General features: G+C 36.9%; 2 protein-coding genes across 3 annotated transcripts; one reads left to right on the top strand and one right to left on the bottom strand.

Moving 5' to 3' along the window:
• The first annotated feature begins 858 nt into the window (after nucleotides 1–858).
• On the top strand, nucleotides 859–9792 carry LOC135747184 (uncharacterized). 2 transcript variants are annotated; one of them, XM_065265849.2, is made up of 14 exons: nucleotides 859–1318; nucleotides 1427–1656; nucleotides 1769–1869; nucleotides 2208–2367; nucleotides 2582–2662; nucleotides 2848–2895; nucleotides 3179–3304; nucleotides 3417–3587; nucleotides 6183–6325; nucleotides 6890–7218; nucleotides 8445–8623; nucleotides 8698–8870; nucleotides 9030–9244; nucleotides 9538–9792. In XM_065265849.2, exons 1-14 carry the CDS (start codon nucleotides 1090–1092, stop codon nucleotides 9783–9785), a joined length of 2433 nt encoding a protein of 810 aa, XP_065121921.1. In that variant the 5' UTR covers nucleotides 859–1089; the 3' UTR covers nucleotides 9786–9792. The 2 variants fall into 2 exon arrangements, with proteins under 2 accessions (XP_065121921.1, XP_065121922.1); XM_065265850.2 differs by lacking the exons at nucleotides 3179–3304; nucleotides 3417–3587.
• A 591-nt stretch (nucleotides 9793–10383) lies between these two features.
• On the bottom strand, nucleotides 10384–13522 carry LOC135747030 (uncharacterized). The gene is made up of 7 exons (XM_065265700.2): nucleotides 13308–13522; nucleotides 13160–13195; nucleotides 12942–13075; nucleotides 12572–12719; nucleotides 11451–11699; nucleotides 10661–10931; nucleotides 10384–10583 (listed from the first exon to the last, which is right to left on the bottom strand). Exons 1-7 carry the CDS (start codon nucleotides 13520–13522, stop codon nucleotides 10395–10397), a joined length of 1242 nt encoding a protein of 413 aa, XP_065121772.1. The 3' UTR covers nucleotides 10384–10394.
• Nucleotides 13523–18605: the final 5083 nt, after the last annotated feature.

Here is an 18605-nt window from a genome sequence, read left to right as displayed (position 1 = left end):
GAAATGGTCAAATGAGAAATGCAAATTAGCTATGACCAGGTGGATGTAACAAGCTCGCTGATTGGTTAGAGGAATTGGCTAGCGTAGTCCTTGAATTCTGGCGCCAGAAAGATCGATGTAAGTTAGTGTTGTTACGTTAATCGATCTCTCTCAAAATGTCTAACGTTAACACCGAAATATCAAAAATTTTAAGAGACATTGCTAGTGAAATGGAGCGCCGATCCACAGACGGTGTTGCACAAGGATCATCAACTTCAACACCCACCTTGTCAAGACACCCTGTTGATGGTAAGTTTATGCTAGCCACCATACGATACACAAGCATGGGGTTTTCAAATTGCGGTTTAAGATGAGTTTAAAATGTGCAGTATTGCGGGTCTTGCATGACAGGTTTGAGAATAACTGCTTTACATGTGCAGGACATGTGCACGTTAACTCCCGCATGTGCGACCTGCAAATTCTAACATTAATTGTTATTTCATGTTGAAAGACTCGTTTAGATTGCGAGCCCACACGTGTGCAGCGGCGGATTTAGAGACACCCCTGTCTGTCGGTCCGTCTATCTATCTGTCTGTCGGTCCGTCTATCTGTCCGTCCGTCCGTCTATCGATCTGTCCGTCCGTCCGTTCGTCTGTCTATCTATCTGTCCGTCCGTCCGTCTATCTATCTGTCCGTCCGTCTATCTGTCCGTCTGTCCGTCTGTCTGTCTGTCTGTCTGTCTATCTATCTATCTATCTAGTCTGTCTATCTATCTATCTATCTATCTATCTATCTATCTATCTATCATAATGTGTATATATATTAGTTTGATAAAATATTGTGTGTATATATTAAATATATTAGTTTAATAAAGTAATGTATTTTACCAGCAACGAATCAATTGCAACCTAACTATAGTGATTGTATTTACAAGTTGCTGAGCGAAGATAATTGATTGCGTTGTTAAGTAGTATTACATTTTGTTGGATTATATGTCTTTCATGTCTGTAGATATAACTAAATTAATGTTTTGGAGAGATGATGGTGGAATGCCAAAGTCTATTTTCCATCACAGTTTTTAAAGATCTAAGAACCATGCTATCAATTTAGATGAATATCAGTAAAGAATTATTTTGTTTTTCAGCTGAAGTTTGCAGAATTTTTGCACCATATGCTGGCAGGACTTCAGGTAGCCACTGTACAACTGCAAAACGTCGATCAAGCTACACAAGATCCTACTTTTGTCTGGACAGCATTGATCAAATCATGGTACCAACAAAAGTAGAAAAAGAAAAACTATATGCAGCTGGCCTTGGGGAGAAAAAACTTACTTTTTTTGGTATGTTGTTAAAGGACGTAATGTTGATAGTCTCAGTGATTACTGAATATTCAAATTTTAACAATCAAACAAAATTTAAAAGTGTTTATTTCTTCTTTTATTTTACAGGTGATGAAAACAGTGCAGAGGAATTCAAATGTCACATTTTGACAGCTTACCCAAAACTGAATAGCTGTGGTGGCTTTGAGCTTTTAAGATTGTCTGGTATGACCAGGAGCAAAAAACTTTCTGTGATGCCTTGCCCGAACACAGGGTATACCATCAAATCTATCAAGGACCACAACAAGAGTGCCATAATCTATATACGTCCAATGCAAAAGGACATTGATACAACTCCTGTAAGTTCTAATGACACTGCTGATACTGTATTTTGTACACCGAAGTAGTACTGGTTATAGTATTGCTATGATTGTTAAAGTGATTAAAGTACTAGTATTATCTGAACAATAGGTGGAACCAGAGTCAGTTGTGTCTGGGCCCAAGGAAAGATGTCTGATTTGTGAAGAAGATATTTTTTTCTGTGAACTCAAAGATCATGTCAAAAGCTGCAGGTATGCACAGGACCCCCACATGTGCAGTTTAAAATCTTGTACTATTATCAGTGTACAGTCATTTCATTTGCGTTATGTTGTCGGCATAAGCAAAGTCTGTCTTGGGAAAATTCAGATATAATCTTAATTTTCTGTTGTATTTCTGTTCTTGTATTTTCTTTTAACCCTTTATTTTAAATATATTTATCAGTTGAGATGGTCAGCCGAATGATAATTATATGATTAGTCATAGTTTCTTACATAATCTTAACATTTAGAAAGAAATGCAGTTATTTTACTATGTGCCTGTTATTAATCTACATGGATTACCTATGTTTGACTCTGGATATTCATTCAAGGTCTGCAAGTGAGATCAGTAAAGCATCAACAAGCAATTATCCTTCAGATGGTCAGGAATTTCCCAACACTACTGATCGAGCTGAAGTGGACATAGATCAATCATCCACAGATTCTGAAATAGTACAGTTTATTGATTTAACAGAAGGCGAGCCAATGCAGGTAAACAGCATTACACTTTACAGATTAGGATTAGCTCATGAAATTTGTCAGAAAAACATCATGTGCTTTTTCCTGGGAAACATACTTTTTATTAAGTTATATTTTGAATTCTAAAAGTGATACTACACTTTTGCTTCCACTGACACAAGAGTCACATTACTCAATGTTTCTCAAATTCTGTTTAATAAAATGTCCATCTGTTTATTACTGTCAGGAGTCCTTAGATGAATGGCGATCCTTACGTTGTCAGCAGGATCAAGAGTACCAGGAGTCTTTGCTTGCAGATCAAGAAAAGGTATGTCATAAAAATTTTATGTGGGTTTAAGTGAGGACATTATTATGTTTCTTCTTTTTTTTATATGACACCTCTTCACCAAGTTAGTACCAGCACGTTTTTAATGTTGTTTGATTATACACTTCATTGCATAATCTGGATAATGGAAATAATTGTCTTGATTTTGTTTTACATGTTTGTCAAAGCATAATATGCAGAAGCATTCTTTGGAAAATGAAGAAAGACGTAGAAAGGTATGATCTGTTGTAAATTATGTATATGTTCTCAAAATATTTTTAATGCTCAAGTGTATTTCAGACTCTGAAGTGTGGTCTACATTGTCAGTAAACTGAATATGGTTGGAACTTTGGACAAGACAATTGAAGATATCACATTAGTTGCTACAGACATGTTTTACGGTTTTTTTTTTTTTACATTTTAAACTTAATCGAGATCATGGTAGCAAGGTCAACATATAATTGCAAATTTAGCAGCTCTCATCTATTTTTATTTTTTATTACAATTCTATTTTTATAGGCTATACATGAGAGACAGTTGAGAATGGCTGATGTTCCTGAGCCAGCTGATGGTGTTCCACTCAGATTTAAGTACCCCAGTGGCATTACAAGAACAAGAAAATTTGTTCTGTCTGAATCCATTCAGGTTTGTCCACTACTTTCTGATTGTGATAACATGGATTGCGGTATTACTGTGCAGTGTTTTTAGGTTTTAAAAATTAGTATTAAATAGATTTCCTTTTACATTTGTTATGTAGATATTATTTGATTTTGTCGGAGAAGATGATGATGCTACAGAGTATTTTCACATTCAAGATGCTCTGTCAGTAACAACTCTTAAAAGCAACATGACTGGAACACTTTTGGGGAACAATATCAATGGTTCAAGAACACTTTACATCCACTGGATTCAAATTGATGATTTGGAGGTGAGAGCCATGATTTGCAGCCTAGAAAAAAGTCAACAAACTAATGTTAATGGTAATATTGATTAGTATTTCTTTAAGTTAATATCAATACACAAATAAGTAATGGGTGTGATTTGCAATAGTACTTGCTGGTAGTAATTTTATTAGCTGTTCTCACATAATACCTAAACAAGCATCTATTACTGTCATTTTTTTCTATCATTTTTAGAGAATAGTTAACTGTACTCTTAGACATTATGCCCGACTCACCTTAATAATTATGTAGTACCGTATTGTCCCAAATATAAGATGACCCCCAACCCCACTTTAAAGTGCACCTTTTGGAAAAAGGCTTTTTTTAATACCAACTCGTCTTTTTCTTATGAAAATGCTTTCATTTGAAATACTTTTTGTAAGTCCAAGGGGACCAGTGTGGTTCCCAACATTTATTAAACCCTTTTAAAGGTGCTCTAAGCGAATTGAAGCGTTTTAGACCATAAAACATTTTTTGTTACATACCGGAAACATCTCCTCACTATCTGCTTGCTGCCTGTCCGCTGATCAAACTGTAAAAAAACGCGATCTCTGTAGACAACCCAGGCTTCACAAACGGCAATATCAACAAATGGCCAAACCTAGCAGCACAAAACGAAACAAAGTATTCCAGCCAATAAACGACAAGAAGGATTTGGGGGTGGGGGTTGGGCGCGTTCATGAAAGCACGGAAGGGAGGGGGAGGGGGAGGAGTTAGCTACGCTCTGTCTGTTTGAAAACAGTTCAAACATCAACAGGAAGTGACGTCGCACATTATTCGCTTAGAGCGCCTTTAATGGAATATAGTTCCATTTATCACATGCAGTTTATCTGGATTTAATAACAAGTAGCCTAGGCTGTCGATCTCATTGAGAAAAAAACACATTGCCTAATAATATTTTATTAACAGTAGAAGACTGCCTTATTGTAAACAGAGTTTATCAAGAAGCTTCAGTCCAGGTGAACTTGTTTGTGTATTTGGCACCACTTACTGCATTTTTGCAGGTGTACAGTATGATAGATATTTAATTGTCTATAGCAGGGGTTCCCAACTCAAGTCATTGGGGTCCCCTCTCCCAGAAGTTTTAGATGTTTCTTTATATAAAACACCTGATTCCACTACTCAGGCTCTTTATAGAATGTTTGAAACGTTTCCTTAATTAATACACTAAGGTCGCAGTCATATCATACCAAACCGAGCCTGATTCTCCCTACTCCCCCAAAAGCACGCACTCACACTGTGACTGTACTTTGACAGATCCGAGCCCAGGCACGCTATCGTCATTAGGATGTGATTGTTTTGAAGAAAAGCGCTCTTAACAATAGAACCCATCGTGATGTCAAGTCTGTCTTTGTTTTTTTATTCTGGGGGGTTTGGTGCGCGATGACACCCTGCCATCTCACATGCCATATTGTTTAATTGATCAGTCACGTATGCAGCTTAGACATTCATGTAACCCTGCTGCTTACATCAGAAGGTTTTTACAAAGGCAAATAAAGCTGAGTGGTCGTGCAATTGACATCTCTCCTTTTGAACAACGCTGGCGCGATTTGTGATCACACTGCGCGTTCTGCGCCTGAGCCCAAGTGAACCGTGCTCTAGCCCAGTGTTGCCCAATCCTGGTCCTCGAGGGCCCCCTTCCAGAAAGTTTTAGATGCCTTCTTATTTAACACACCTGATTTAACTAATCAGCTTGTTAGGGAGACATGTTTACCATTTTGGAAGGAGGCTGATAAGTTGAATCAGGTGTTTTAAATAAGGAGACATCTAAAACATTCTGGGAGGAGGGCCTCGTGGACCAGGAATGGGAAGCACTGTGCCCACCTCTGCAAGCTGGCCAGGGCGTGATGATCACACTAGTCAAACGAACCAAGATTTGGGGGTCAAACATGCTCCACAGTTTGGTTGGAATAATGTGAGTGCGCCCTAACAAGCTGATGAACTAAATCTGGGGTTTAATATATGGAGACATCTTAAAGGCGCTCTAAGGGAATCTGTGTGAAGTTACTTTTTGTTGATGTTTGAACTGTTTTCAAAATAACGGAGCGTAGCTAACCCCCCCCTTCCGTGCTTTCATGAACGTGCCCAACCCCCACCCCCAAATCCTTCTTGTCGTTTATTGGCTGGAACACTTAATAATCGTTTCTGGTGGTAGGTTTGGCCACTTTGTTTTTATTGCAGTTTGTGGAGCCTGGGCTGTCTACAGAGATCGCGTTTTTTTTACAGTTTGATCAGCGGACACCCAGCAAGCAGATAGTGAGGAGAAGTTTGCTGTATGTAACAAAAAAAATTTTATGATCTAAAACGCGTGAATTTGCTTAGAGCACCTTTAAATACTCTGGGAAGGGTGCCATGTAGGACTGGATTGGGAAACACTAGTCTAAAGCTAGAATGTAAGATGCCATTGTTTATTGAAAGGCATTTCCAAAATAAAAAGTTGTCTTATATTCGGGACAATATGGTAGTTAATTCTACCAGAGTAAATAACTTTATACCAACATACGCTTACTCGAATAATGTAATGTAACTTTCGGTTTTGGAAAATTAGGTACGCCAATACTCTTGTTTTTAATTTATTGCAGTTTGTCCCAGCACTTGATTCCAACAATCAAGCTGAATCTCCCAGTGTCAGCAACCAGTTCTTTCCAATGCCAGCAACTTCTTTTTCTTTGCCATCATCACCTACTTTTTTACCAGAGACGGACAGCTCATTCTTTCATGAAGGGTATGTTGTTTTGCAAATGTTTTTAGTAACATATCTTTTAAAGATTATTCCTCCGTTATAATATCCCCTGTTTTTTGTCTTGACACACAGTGTAAATAAAACTTATTTAAAGGAACCGTATGTAAGAAATGTATATTAATTAATCATAATATGGCCCTGATATGTCACCAGACATTAAGAAATCATTTTCATTTCAAATACTTATATCACTCACAACAGTGGTCTGGCCAGGATATTGTCATTTAAAAAGTGGAGTTGCAGCCCTCAACTGATGTTTATGTTGTCATTTTGTATATTGGCCACCAGTTGTGTGATTGCAGTACCAGTTTTTGCCACAAGTTTTGTGATTGCAATACCAGTTTTGGCCACAATCCTACATACTGTTCCTTTAAAATAAAACTTCTACATGGTGGTATTAACTGATGTTAAATAAACTGGTCCTCATTAAACTCTGTTGAAATATGATTTTCCATTAACTAAAGCTAACCTTGGACTTTTCATGAGATTTGCTGACAGTTGCAAATAGCAGTCATTTTACCTCTTGTTTTTTTCATTACTGTACAGGACTGACCTTAAAACCATCTTGAACAGACTTGGGGAAAAGATTGATCACACTTCGTGCCCGGCCAGCAATCACATAAACATATGCAGGGACTACACTGGCAACGTCCATAACATACTAAAGAGTACAGTTCAGGCCTTTAAGCGGCGAAAGTTTAATCCTGAGGCCAGATTGGATGTCATTTTTGTTGACAGTGAACAAATATCCGAAGGTTCAGTAGATGGTGGTGGACCCACTCGGGAGTATTTAAGATTACTTATGAAAGCCATTCATCAGTCCAGCATATTTGAAGGACCAGAGACAGATAAGACACTGGCTCTCGATAGTCAAGGTATGTTCTACATCAGTGGTGACCAACCCTGTTCCTGGAGATCTACCCTCCTGCATATTTTAGTTCCAACCCAGCTTCAACACACCTGACTCTAATTTTTAGGGAGCCCTAAATGCCTGATTGCCAGGTTCAGGTGTGTTTGATTGGGGTTGGAGCTGAACTCTGCAGGACAGTAGATCTCCAGGAACGGATTTGTCACCACTGATCTACATTGTGTATTATCTTCATGTGATTATATTGTTGTTGAACAGTAAAGTTCTTTTGCAGGTAAGGAAAACCTAATACAAAATTGACATACCACCCTAAAGGTGGTTTAAAGGTCCTGTTTTTCCTGTGTTTTTGAAGCTTTGACTGTGTTTATGGTGCACAATATAACGTGTTCATGTTTCATGTATGTAAAAATGCAGTATTTTTCACACAGTTACTCATCTCTATTAGGTGTGGGTGATAAATCGCCTGCGATTCTCATGTGTATCTCATCAGTAAAGCCGGTTTCATGATTGGTAGTAAATCACCATCACCTGCTTTCAGATGGAGCAGCATTTACTACACTGAGCTGTATTTCACAGAGAAGCTCAGCAAAATCGTGTTCTCTGTGTAGTAAATGCCGCTCCATCTAAAGGCAGGTGATGGTGATTTACTACCAATCATGAATCCGGCTTTACTGATAAGATACGCATAAGAATCGCAGGCGATTTATAGACCACCCCTAATCTCTACACCCTTGTTTTCACTGTCCTAAAAACGGGCTGATGTCTTCCTTGTTCTATGAATTCCCTCCTTCAGAAATGCGTATTGAGTTCTGATTGTGTAGCTGGTTTAGTGTGTGATTCAGCAGCAGCTTAGTTTAGCTGGTAACTGGCATAGTCCTGTGGGCAGAGGTTAATCAAAAACTCTTATATTGACGTCATTCACTTATATTGGGAAGTAGAGGGCTGAATTCCAAACCAGCCGTTCTCTGTAGTCCTTGAAAAGCGAATTCTGTTAAATAAAATGTATCGCTTGTCATTGAACTTTGAGCTCTATAATTTTGCAGGTATTATTTATGTTTTAAAAATGTGATCACGAAAAACATGATTTTTAAATTGTTTAAAAAAATGTAACAAAATGCCATTAACACAGTCCTATACGTAGGAGTAGATATTTACTGGGAAGATTCCTTGTATTTCTCAGCACATTAAGCATTGAATGTTTTGTCATGAAAATAAACATTATTTTTTTCACAGCCTTAGAAGGAAAACTATACACACAGATAGCACGGATGATATCTGTGTGTGCAATACATGGAGGTGTGGCACCAAATTTCTTCTCGGAGAGGTTGTTTAATCAGGTGTGTGATAAACCCACTGCCCGTGCAACATTGGATGAAGTGAGTGATGTCACATTCAAAGAAAAACTACTAAAAGTGAGTCTTGCTCTGTCAGTAATAATTTATACAAATTCATGCAACATTTAAAACAGTGATTGTAATGTTTTTAGATTAAAGAAGCAAGAACTGTTGAAGATGCAAAAGCTGCAATAGAGGAGGCAGAGGACAGCCTGGCTATTGTTGGGTCTTGCAGAATCATCACAACACTGAAGCAGAGGGATGCCCTTGTGCAATCTGCTGTCAATTTCTTTGTTGAGGGCAGATTAAATGTTGCATTGCAACAGTAAGTATTTGTTTAACACACACACATTAATTGAATTACTGCTATGTGCTCAAATATATCATTTGTTACATTTTGTGGAAACAAATCATTAAGGCCTTAAAGTCAATTACCTATTTGTAGATGGTAATTTGGGAATTTTTTGAATGCCTTTTTATGCAGGTTTGTGGAGGGCTTCACCACACTTGGACTCCTCAAAGAGATGAGAGCACACCCAGATCTGTTCCATAGCATGTTTGTGAAGGATGTGAGGCCTTTGAAGGCTAGCGACCTCTCAACACTTTTCCAAGTCAGCTTTTCAGCATCAGGGACACACAAAAGAGAGCTAGAAAACCAGACCGTATGCTACTGGCGAGACTGGCTAATTGATGTTGAAGGTACAATAATTTAAGTCTGTTTTTGTTACATGCAATATGAATTTTTTTCTTTGCTTTGTACAGCTGCTGTGAACTTTTGTGCCAAATGTTTAGTCTTATCCCTAAAATACAATACATACCTTTCTACACTTAAAAATGACTTTAAGATGTATTGTGAAAACTTAAAATGTAGTTCACAGACTGTTATGGGAATGTGTAACTATCAAGTGCCCTACATTAAGTATGAAACACCTTGTTCAAGTTACATAAACATTATTGTTGGGTATTTAAAATAAACTAAGACTTTTTTTTAGAAGGAGAATGTGCGCCACTAACTTTGGAGAATGTGCTCGAGTTCGCATCTGGGGCTTCCACGATACCTCCCTGCGGTTTTTTCCCTCAGCCCACAATTGAAGTCTTTCCAGAAGAACTTGGCAAAATATTTCCTGAAGCAAATACGTGTGTCCTTGTTCTAAAATTACCGGTTCACAAAGACTATGATTCTTTTAAAGCACAAATGTGCAATGCTGTGCTTTGGGCACCAACATTTGGATTAGTTTAAAAATGTACCAGGTTCATTGTGCACTTTATTTATAGCTCATTTTAGAAGTTTTATAGTGCACTATTCAACATGTTAAAATTAAGCTTTTAAATCAGAACTGAGTTTTGTTGAATTTAAGCTTTTAAATAAGTTTTGAAACAAAAACATGTTGTTAGGGTCCTAGCACCTCAGTGCTCGGGCCCTATTGTTTTATTGTTATTACAACAGACCACTCTTATAAACAGTGGTTCTCTGATAGCAAAGATAATCAATTTAATGTTAAAGGGATAGTTCACCCAAAAATGAAAATTGTGTCACTTACTCGCCTTCAAATATGTATACATTTCTTTGTTCTGACAAACAGGAAGGAAGATATTTTGTGAAATGTTTGTAACCAAACCATTTGTGAACCCCATTCACTTCAATAGTAGAAAAAAGGTTCCACAAACATTTCTCAAAATATCTTCCCTTGTGTCCATCAGAACAAAAATGTGTACAGCTTTGTAACAACATGAGGGTGAGTAAATAACACAATTTTCATTTTTGGGCAAACTATCCCTTTAACATTAAATTGATTGTCTTTGCTATTTGATACATCAGTTATATATACAGTCAATGTTCATCCGTTCTTTAATGATCCAGCATTTCTCGAAGAATCCGTACAGTCTCAATGTACACTGGTAGCATCTCTGCCAATGGTACAGTTGGATTTGGCAGTGTGGAAAGTTCTACCAGAGACAGGGCTCTGGGAAGGTGTAGCTCAGGAATTTGAACTGAAGGTCGTTGTGGGCCTCTCCACCATCTGTTGTCATCATCTATCTGTAATTTATTTTTGTTTATCAGGTGTAACAGTCAGATACATTATATGCAAGACTGGTTCCATATTGATTAAATACCTGAGAAATGTGTAGTGTGTGTCTATCTCTTTCTTTGCTTGACCACAGCTGAAGAGGGGACTGGTTTCTTGCAGATCTTAAGGAATGGTTGTTCCATGCTCTCTGAAATTGTTGCAGATGTGACTGGATGTGTGGCATGTAACATCTATGTAAAGCATAGAGGTCTGTCTCCTTGTCTGGATTAAGCCACCCCTCAGCTTCCAGACGAAGGAAAGTGCTGTAGAATAGATCAAGGACATTTTCAAAAACATCTCTCCATAGTCGCTCGATCCTAAAAAAAAATAAGATCAAGTGACAGTTGTTACATATAACAACACTTTAAAAGTTAAAATTAACAGTTAATTTTATTTTATATTTACATGCAATGTAATAGATAAATGCAGTCACTGTGTTAATTAAATTTTCTAATCAAAACAAATGTTAGAAGCTACAGTATAGGTAGTAGGTTAAATGGTCTTAAGTCTTTGTTTACTTTGGGAAAAGGCATTAGAACAAGTAATAAAATGTCAGTATTTTAATAATAGTTCCTGGACTAACAACTATTTACAAGTATCACTATTACAGCCATTTGGTCTATTTACAGTTGTCCAAGTAATTTATTAATATCTAAACTCACACAATTGTTTACATCAAATAAAAGCTGTAACTGTGCTAATTCATAATGTAATTTAAAAGCTGAATTTAGTTCAAATTAGGTCGATGCATTGCTTGTAACTAACAAGAAAGTTAAAAATGAGACGGTAATACAAATTTTAAAACTAATCAGATACTTAATTGGAGTATCAATCACCTTTGATTGTGTACACTTCTTCCTGCAATGTGACTGTTCCTGTTGATTCCACAATTAGTCACCATGAAGCGTGCCACCAGAACGTTTTCCCCTCCCTTATCTGATCTGACTCTTGAGGGGACGCCATACTGCTCCACAGCTGACAGGAAACTTTCCAGAACAGTTTGGGCTCTGTTGTTTGTTGCTGCAGTCAGGTAAACAATGAGCCGTGAAAACCCATCAACACCACCATGCACAACTATTCTCCATCTGCAAATATTAAGAGAGAATGTATATAAGCCACTCTGCACAGCAGCTCTAACAGACACACACTGTCGTGAATTTTTTCAGGAGAATCAGAGACGGTTGAGATGTAAAATTCTCTTCAAAGTATTTTATTAAAGAATTGTGTCCGACAGCTTGAAACAATACTGGTCATAGGGTGTACACCTGGTAAAATGATAATGACCCCGTTCTGAGTCTTTCAGTATATTATATAGTGGTCCAGTAGCCCTGCCTTTCTTTCACTCTGTACTATCCCAATGCTCAGCAGACTCCTGCCTTTAGGCCCCTTAGCTCCTTCTCATAACAACTTGGTGATGCTGTGGCTTTATCTCTGTACCCTACAAGACATACATAAATCCTCACACTGGTGGTAAAAACAATGTCTTTGTTCTCGAACACATCATACAACCATTTTGCTATCCTTACCATGGACACCCTCATCTCCTCCAGGCCCAGCTGTGGAACAACACATTCATATGCAAGCAACAGAGAGACAACTTAAAACTTAATTCATGTAGACCTTAACCAAAAAACACATTAAAAGCATACCATATAAAACATTTATACTAATCTGTAAGATAAAACACTCAAAATTTCTCAACCATAACACACACAAACACAATGAAAACAAGATCATAAACTCGCTTTGCATCCACTGCATACAAATTCTACTAGTGTTAAAGTGTAAACTGGATTACTAATCAGCTCTTAACAACAAATACAAAAAGGGGTAAGACATTTTCTCCAAGAAAATATAATCATCTGAGTGAGACCATTATCAACATAATTCCCCCACCAAACAACCCCCATTATCTGACAATTGTGAACAGAAGTTTAGAGCATCGGATTTGGCCTACCTTATAAGCTTATGATTCCCGTCAACATGCCACAGGCTATTGGGAGCTGGTACAGAGTACACTCTTCGTCTAACGGTGCGTAGTGAGAGCCTACGCATCAGAACTCCTTCAGCGTCTACTCGCCTTAACGATGCCAGTACACGGCTCCCTAAAATAGAGTAATTGCATAATTAACACATGATCTTAATAAAAGCAATAAGCTCCTTTACAACAGCCTAAAACAAGACTCAACCAGTATGAGCCCCGGAACTTAACCGTTTGATAATAAACAAATGTCTGCCCACAATTTTCATAAGGCCAGTATTTTGGTTGAAAGTATTATTCTGTTTAAAGTGTTCAATAACAGTGTAGAAATAAATCAAGTTCTTACGTTTGACAAAAAGTTGCTTTGACCTCAAGTGACCTAGTATCAGCTTGTAGCCAGCGCTGGGGAAATTGCGATGAATGTCAGACACGATCACGTCTAACTCAGCGTCACTAACACTTTTTTTCAAGTCCACTCGTCTGTGTACACAAAAAGTAAAGCTATTAAAAACAACTTTATATCGTTATGTGTCTGTATGTCATCATCCATAGCAGCTATCTTACCTTAACCCCCATCGTGTAATCCTGCGTGTTGTAATCCTTAAGTGTTTTCAAAGACACACCAAAACGTTTTGCCATCTCACTGCGAGGGATGCCAAGTGAGATTTGCATATGTAGTTGGTCTTGTGGTATGTCAATACTGGGCTGAAACTCTGAGACATTACCAATGCGAATTAAACGCTCCACTTCATTAAACTTAGTCCATACCGTGTCCTCAACATGCCGACTGGATGCCTCCAGGTTTCTTCTAAGATTAAGCAATGTCGTCAACGCATAGTCATAGTTCACTAGATCATTAATGTTACTCTCCACATAGTTAGCCAAAGAAATTACAGCATTTATAGTGTTGGTCCACGTTTCCTCCATTTTAAGTTACCGTCTTTCTCAGGACAGGTCCTCATCCGAGATCAATCTACGCATGACGTACAATCAGAACCAATCAGCGAGCTTGTTACATCCACCTGGCCATAGTTAATTTGCATTTCTCATTTGACCATTTGCAAGGACCCAAAGAGTCACGGAAAAGCTAAATAGAGAGACTAAAACGAAAAGCAAATCGAGTAGCGAAAAGAATAAGGAGAACCATCGGGAAAATGAAAACAGAAATGTTAAACGGAAATGCCCTTTTAAATGCCTAATTTAAACCTGTATTTGTAGTTCAATTTATAAATCCAGTTATTTATTTCTCTTTTTAAATCGCTTTTTGAAATACATTTTGAAATTCCATTATTTAATTAAGAATTTGTAAAAGCAATTTAAAATGATGAACTTATTGAGTGTTTTATGTTGTTTTTGTAAATTGTTATATTAATTTGAACTATTTATTAATGTATTAATATTTCATTTCTACATTATTTTTATAATCTCACTTTTTATTACCTAATAAAATGTTACATAATGATTTTTTTTCTTACTTTGTCTATTTATTTATAGATTAATTAATGAATTTTCAAACAAATCTATTAATTGCTATTTTTATTGTCCAGGTAGTTATTAAATATTGAAGTTCTTTATTACATTTTGCATGACTCTTGTGGTCCTCCATAACAGTCATCCCATCTCCGCCCATGATCCAAAGATTTCATCTTAGTTCCAGCGTCACTTAGAAAATAAACCTTCAATTTATCAATGACTAAGAAACATATCAGTTGAAGCACATCTGGTCAAATAGAAGAAATTATTTTGTTCTCAGTGAAACTCTACCATTTACTGAGTTTTTCCACTTGCTCATCATTTGTTACTTATCTCATTCACTAGCCCTTATCTATGGAGGACCACAAGAGTCATGCAAAATGTAATAAAGAATTTCAATATTTAATAACTACCTGGACAATAAAAATAGCAATTAATACATTTGTTTAAAAATGCATTAATTAATCTTTAAATAAATAGACAAAGTTACAAAAAAATCATTATGTAACATTTTATTAGGCAATAAAAAGTGAGATTATAAAAATAATGTAGAAATGAAATATTAATCCATTAATAAATTGTTCAAATTAATATAACAATTTACAAAAACAACATAAAACACTCAATAAGTTCCTCATTTTAAATTGCATTTACAAATTCTTAATTAAATAATGGAATTTCAAAATGTATTTCAAAAAGCGATTTAAAAAGAGAAATAAATAACTGGATTTATAAATTGAACTACAAATACAGGTTTAAATTAGGCATTTAAAATGGCATTTCCGTTTAACATTTCTGTTTTCATTTTCCCGATGGTTCTCCTCATTCTTTTCGTTATTCGATTTGCTTTTTGTTTAAGCCTCTCTATTTAGCTTTACCGTGACTCTTTGGGTCCTCATCCGAGATCTATAAATCTGCGCATGACGTACAATCAGTGAGCCAATCAGCGAGCTTGTTACATCCACCTGGCCATAGCTAATTTGCATTTCTCATTTGATCATTTGCAAGGACCCAAAGTGTCACAGAAAAGCTAAATAGAGAGGCTAAAACAAAAAGCAAATCGAATAGCGAAAAGAATAAGGAGAACCATTTGGGAAAATGAAAACAGAAATGTTAAACGGAAATGCCATTTTAAATGCCTAATTTAAACCTGTATTTGTAGTTCAACTTATAAATCCAGTTATTTATTTCTCTTTTTAAATCGCTTTTTGAAATACATTTTGAAATTCTATTATTTAATTAAGAATGTATTAATGCAATTTAAAATGATGAACTTATTGAGTGTTTTATGTTGTTTTTGTAAATTGTTATATTACTTTGAACTATTTATTAATGGATTAATATTTCATTTCTACGTTATTTTTATAATCTCACTTTTTATTGCCTATTAAAATGTTAGATAATGATTTTTTTTGTAACTTTGTTTATTTATTTATAGATTAATTAATGAATTTTTAAACAAATCTATTAATTGCTATTTTTATTGTCCAGGTAGTTATTAAATATTGAAGTTCTTTATTACATTTTGCATGACTCTTGTGGTCCTCCATACTTATCTGGTAGGACTTTGCATAATGTCCTAGTCTTTGGACATTTTACTACTGAACAGATGGAAAGAACAGAAATCTTTCACTAGAACAGAAGAACAGGATTTTTTATTTAACAATTCTAAGTTCATAAACTATAATTAAAATAAAAAATCTTCCACTACATACCTCACAGTTATCTGTGTTAATCTGGCACCCGTGCTAATACATAACACAAATGTACATTTTTAAGGCCAACCGCTTCAGTCTGTCAGTCGTAAAAGTGGATGGTAACAAACTGATAGAGAAAAAAAACATGCACAGACAAATCCAAATTAAACCCTGCGGCTCATGACGACACGAAACGATCAGTTTGTGTTAAAAACCTGAACAGTATTAATATAATTTTTTACCTCTAATACAACACTAACCCCAGAGCAACACGTACAATGTTGTATTAGAGGCAAAAAATTATATAAATACCGTTCGTTTTTTTTTTACACAAACCGATCGTTTCGTGTCTAAGGACATCGACATGTCATCACGAGCCGTAGGGTTTAATTTGGATTTGTCTGTGCATGTTTTTTTCTATCAACTACTTACTTAACCATTGCTGTAAAACATGAAGCTGTTACATCTGCCTTGTTGAAAGTACGTCATAGTTAAAAAAAAACACTGTTTTTTTAATATATTAAAATATTTATATAATGTTGTATTTAAATGTAGTGTGTTATGGAAATGTGTTTTTGGCAATGTTTTTGGAAACCAGTGTTTAATAAATAGCTTTTATAAACTCTAGTGACTCTTTAATTATTCATTAATCATTAGCTAATGGTTTGCAAATATATCATTATGTTGTGACTGTACTTGTTGAGGTACATCATTATTAACTCATTATTTAGTAATTGTATTAAATTGGTATTAGAAAACCAGTAGTATAGTAAAGCAAGCAAATATTTTAGAGAGAACAAAAAACGTCTCGGTTACTATCGTAACCTCGGTTCCCTGAGAGACGGGAACAAGACATTGCGTCCGCTGACGCTATGGGTTAACTCCTCCCACTTCACCAAAACTGAAATCTTATTGAACAACGCCATTGCAGGGCACTGGCCAATCGTCGCTGACCGCGGGAAAGCGGGAGCCTATAAAAGGCAGTGTAAGAGCGACGGACATCAGAAACTCGACTGAACCAGTGTTGTTTTTGGCAGCCCTTTTAGTTTTCGTTTTAGTCTTAGTCTTTTGGACGAAAATGCTTTTAGTTTTAGTCACATTTTAGTCACTTATGAAATTGTTAGTTTTAGTCACGTTTTAGTCGACGAAAACACAAAAAGGTTTTAGTCAAGTTTTAGTCGACGAAAACGCAAAAAGGTTTTAGTCAAGTTTAAGTCAATTTTAGTAAAAAAGTATTTTTTAACAAATTAATTTAGGTTAAAAAGTGTGGTGTATTTAATACTATTAAAATGTGCTTTAGGTTCTCCCTGAGGTCTTGCCATTGTTTTAGTTGATGTGCCTTCTGCGCATGTCATAACAAAAAAGTTGAGCCTGATATACCCTCATGTTGAGTTTGTGTGTTACGCTGAGACCTCACTTATAAATTTGAGAAACGCGTGCCTTGCCTTATTTAAATACACCACAAAAAGTATAGGAAATGGGCTTAGGTTTGACAAGTAGATACATGTAAAACCTTAAGCTTACCATGAAATGTGTCACAAGCCGAATGTCGAGTAAAATGTATATGATTGTTAACAGCGTGACTGGTTAGTTACCTTTACAAAAAATATTAGCGTGATGAGCCTTCAGGTGCCGCTTGAGGTTGGTGGTATTCTTCCCATTCTTGCCCTATTTGTGGCCACATTTACCGTCGTCTCCCAATATGCATTCCGTTTTTCTGTCTGATGGATTATACTGAAAGTATGTCCATTAATCATCTCATCGTTTCCGTTTATTGGCGCCTCCGCAACGTCCTTCGAACTCGCCACAGCCGCAGGTTTGGTGTTGTTGTTTGAAATCTGGTGCGCGTGCGCAGCATGGCGGCAGCCGGGTGGTGGGCGTGACTGTGTTGACCCAAAACAAGGAGAGGAAACGGCAGCATTGCGGATACTTTTTAGCTAAAAACAGACAGATTTCACGCAAAATATGCAGAAATGACATGCATTGTAAACGTCAGACTTACATTCATTTTCGTTCCGTCTCGTCTCGTCAACGAAAACTCGAAAGCGTCTCGTCATGTTTTCGTCACCTTAGAGACATTTTTAGCTAGTCATCGTCGCGTTAGCGTCATAAAAAATAGGTGCGTCAACGAAATCATTTCGTTATCGTCATCGTTGACGAAAACAACACTGGACTGAACGAATATGGCTGGCAAGCCGCAAGCTCGGCGCGTAACGCAATGTCTTGTTCCCGTCTCTCAGGGAACCGAGGTTACGATAGTAACCGAGACGTTCCCTATCGAGAGCGGTCTCTCGACATTGCGTCCGCTGACGCTATGGAAACATTGTACAACCACGCCGAGCGAGGGGTAAAGCCAGCCCTGCAACGCAATGTTGTCTAGAACACAACCAATAAAAACCCTGACACGCGGCGCCCATATCATAGGGGGGCGTGTCCGGCCAATAGGATGTGGATACTCCTGAGGTATGAAATTTGCATATCCAAACCTAAGAAACGTGAATACTCATCACTGCACCGCTACGGGGCAAGTAGACAAGTAATTTGAGTGAATACACGCAGTAATAGTAGCACACACGGCTTTGCCGGGCAACATAAAGCAAAATTGATAGAAGTAATGGGGTTATGTCTCAACACGTAGTTAACAGCCGCAGTGGTAACGCCGTTAAACCCACAACCTCTTTAGTAAAGACGACCTGATGGAGCGCAGCGTTCTAAGAGAGTAACACAAGCACACATACATACAGGTAGCTGCTTAGAAGCCAAGATGACCTGAGAGAAACCAGGGCGCTATAACTTAGAGGCATAAGAATGTTCAGTACTCACCGACAGAACTTTTGCGG

The sequence above is a fragment of the Paramisgurnus dabryanus genome, chromosome 1 (assembly GCF_030506205.2).
Source record: "Paramisgurnus dabryanus chromosome 1, PD_genome_1.1, whole genome shotgun sequence".
Classification (NCBI taxonomy): domain Eukaryota; kingdom Metazoa; phylum Chordata; class Actinopteri; order Cypriniformes; family Cobitidae; genus Paramisgurnus; species Paramisgurnus dabryanus.
The sequence above is the reverse complement of the archived record's forward strand: the minus strand, read 5'-3'. Positions and strand labels throughout refer to the sequence as shown.

What these genes read in the sequence shown, in the direction of transcription:
- LOC135747030 (XM_065265700.2), bottom strand. Translation starts at nt 13,522, where the DNA reads ATGGAGGAAACGTGGACCAACACTATAAATGCTGTAATTTCTTTGGCT. An exon ending in CGCATTGGTAATGTCTCAGA is followed by an intron (nt 13,196 to 13,307) that starts GTTTCAGCCCAG and finishes AAAACACTTAAG; the next exon opens with GATTACAACACGCAGGATTA. An exon ending in AAAGCAACTTTTTGTCAAAC is followed by an intron (nt 12,720 to 12,941) that starts GTAAGAACTTGA and finishes ACTCTATTTTAG; the next exon opens with GGAGCCGTGTACTGGCATCG.
- LOC135747184 (XM_065265849.2), top strand. Translation starts at nt 1,090, where the DNA reads ATGAATATCAGTAAAGAATTATTTTGTTTTTCAGCTGAAGTTTGCAGA. An exon ending in AGGACATTGATACAACTCCT is followed by an intron (nt 1,657 to 1,768) that starts GTAAGTTCTAAT and finishes TCTGAACAATAG; the next exon opens with GTGGAACCAGAGTCAGTTGT. An exon ending in TGCTTGCAGATCAAGAAAAG is followed by an intron (nt 2,663 to 2,847) that starts GTATGTCATAAA and finishes TGTTTGTCAAAG; the next exon opens with CATAATATGCAGAAGCATTC.